Genomic DNA, 2,500 nt, shown 5'->3' on the forward strand with positions numbered 1-2,500 from the left:
TACTGGAAGAAGAAAGCATCAGCCACATTCTGTCTGACATCACGTAAAGTTTTTTGTGTATTTGTTTTAATTTAAATAAAGGACACTTATGTTAACACACAGAGTATCAATTCAGTCTTTTGATTGGGATTTCTGTAACTTCGTTTAAAAATGACTGTAGTATACTTTATTGAAATACTAATTATTTATATTCCACGTTCCCATGGGCATGAAATTAACTTTCCCACATTTTTTTAGTTAGCTTATTGGGTTATTGCATTCTGTTTCTGTATTATGCCTTTGTCATGTACAGTACAGAAAATATTATAAAAATCATTCAGGTTTTTGGGCCAAATGCTGTATACAGTATGTGTGCCCAACTATGAAAACATAATTTTGACTTCTGATTACTCAACTTTTAAATTATAATGAAGAGAATTTGAATGTTGGAATATCTTTCTTTTTGAATAATGTTTGCTTCTTTATAGATATTACACCTTATTAGGGAATAACCCTTTCCACCAACTGATATACTATTTCACTGAAAGTTGCTGAAATCTACAATACAGTTGTAAATAAGTTGGTTTTCTAGCTTTTAAACATAAAGTAATAATTTGTTTTACCATTGTAACCTTTCTTTCTGCAGCTTCCCCCTTTCAATGACAAGATCCCTTGTGTCAGCCATTCATCAGGTAAGTGTCAACCTGCATCTTGCTTAAATTTTCACTACTCAGTTTGCTGTGAAACTCTATTACTTTATCTGTAATCTTAAATTAGTTGACATGTGCAAATAGTAAAATGTGTTTAATGTTCATTATTTCAACTTTGACACCTTTTTTCTGTAGTTTTGTGCATTATTTAAAACTGTACTTTTAACTAAATTATATCCAGTATTCTCTTGGGACTGTTTACCCTTCTTAATCCCCAACCTCTACATAAAGGTCAGATAATGTTTGGCAACTGATGGATCTTTTTTTGTGACAAGAATGCATCTCCCAAGTATAGTAGCTTTGCTGGTATGATTAACACATGGATTGTTCAATCCAGGAGAATGAGTAATTCGTATTCCTATTCAGTGCTACTTTGATACTGTTTTTCCCAGTCAGTCGACTTGTCAACCAAACAATTACCTCCATCACTTTTTAAACCGAAACAGTAAATGAAGGCTCCCAGGAACCTGAGTTTTATAGTATGTTAGAATCCTGAGCCAGTCCTTTGCAAGGCACATTTATTTACACTCTTGCTGTAGTTTTGACAGTTAACTTTAAAGTGAGAACATTTCTACCTAAAAATAAAATGAAATTCATTTGTTAAATTATTTGCTGCAATATTTCTGCCAAAAGTTACCTGATAGTTTGTGGTAATTTTTAGAGTGGCACAAACTTGTTAATAGTAGTGTATTTCCATCTACTTGCACTCGTTTCCCTAGCATATGGCACCTGGGAGCTCATGTATCTTGGACATGATTAAGCAAAATTATCATGTTGGGGAAACTCGCGTGGAAGAGTTTAATGCATATTCTAAATGTAAATTCTGTAGAATATGATTCAATTTGTTTTAATGCATGGTTTACCTTCCTCAGGCAGTGGCTGAAAAGCAGAGAATTGGTACATTGTGGGGCAGAGTTTATTACATTGGAATATCTCATACTGTGCTCCCTGTGCTTATACAGGATTTCTTTTTTTTATTTTAAGCAGAGTTTTGACGTACTTTATATGTCCTTATGGAATTGACAACCTGTAATTGTTCTATATCTTTTTAATTGGTAAGGATTTTAAAATAGTTACAGAAATTCATCTAGTCTTTGTTTCATCCTTACAAAAAAAAAATTCTCTAATATCAACCGGGTGCAAGCTGTTTTGATACTAAATTTACTCCTTTATTTTGAGTGGGTTCTGGATGATTATTAATGCATGAATAGTCGTAAATTAATTTTTGAACAGTTTTTCTTAATTATATATACATTCTGACTACCGTAGATCCCGGAATACAGGCCGACCCGGTATATTAGCCGAACCCCTTCTCTACCTACTAAATTACATGTATTTGCCGATGACCGGTATTTAAGCCAACCCCCTTCTCGAAGCAAAATTTTCTAAATTTCCTTAAAAGTGTCTCTTCGGGTATATTTATAATGTTTATCGGCGAGAATTTGAGACTGCCAGCATTTTTGATATATAATGTGCATAATTTACCAAAACACCAATAATTTTTCTAATGTACTAACTAAAAAGTTATGAAAAGTTCCTAGCCTACTTCGATGAAGCTAGGAGCATGTCGGCGCGCATGGTCGCAGCGGCTCAGGGCTCTCCTTTTCAGTGCACTTTTTTGTTGTTTTTGTATTTTTTTTTGTCCATGTTTGTGCACGATCGGTTCGTCGAACATCTGCTACACCATTCAGAACCTTATAGACATCGGTGTCCAGAGCCAGACATCTGTTTCGAGTGTTTTTCATCACACGCACAACATCCCAGACAACATAGCGAGACCAGCGGGCTCTCCGTGGATTGTTGTCGGGTAT

The 2,500-nt window shown here is 34.6% G+C and overlaps 1 protein-coding gene across 1 annotated transcript in view; it reads left to right on the forward strand.

Annotated features, from left to right (window-relative positions):
* Window positions 1–2,500, forward strand: part of usp10 (ubiquitin specific peptidase 10) — a 176,833-nt gene that overhangs the window by 53,569 nt on the left and 120,764 nt on the right. The window contains exon 3 of the mRNA XM_039763322.1: window positions 626–671. Within this exon, the coding sequence (XP_039619256.1) occupies window positions 626–671 (46 nt within the window). The remainder of the gene's footprint in view (window positions 1–625; window positions 672–2,500) is intronic.

The sequence above is a fragment of the Polypterus senegalus genome, chromosome 9 (assembly GCF_016835505.1).
Source record: "Polypterus senegalus isolate Bchr_013 chromosome 9, ASM1683550v1, whole genome shotgun sequence".
NCBI lineage: Eukaryota > Metazoa > Chordata > Cladistia > Polypteriformes > Polypteridae > Polypterus > Polypterus senegalus.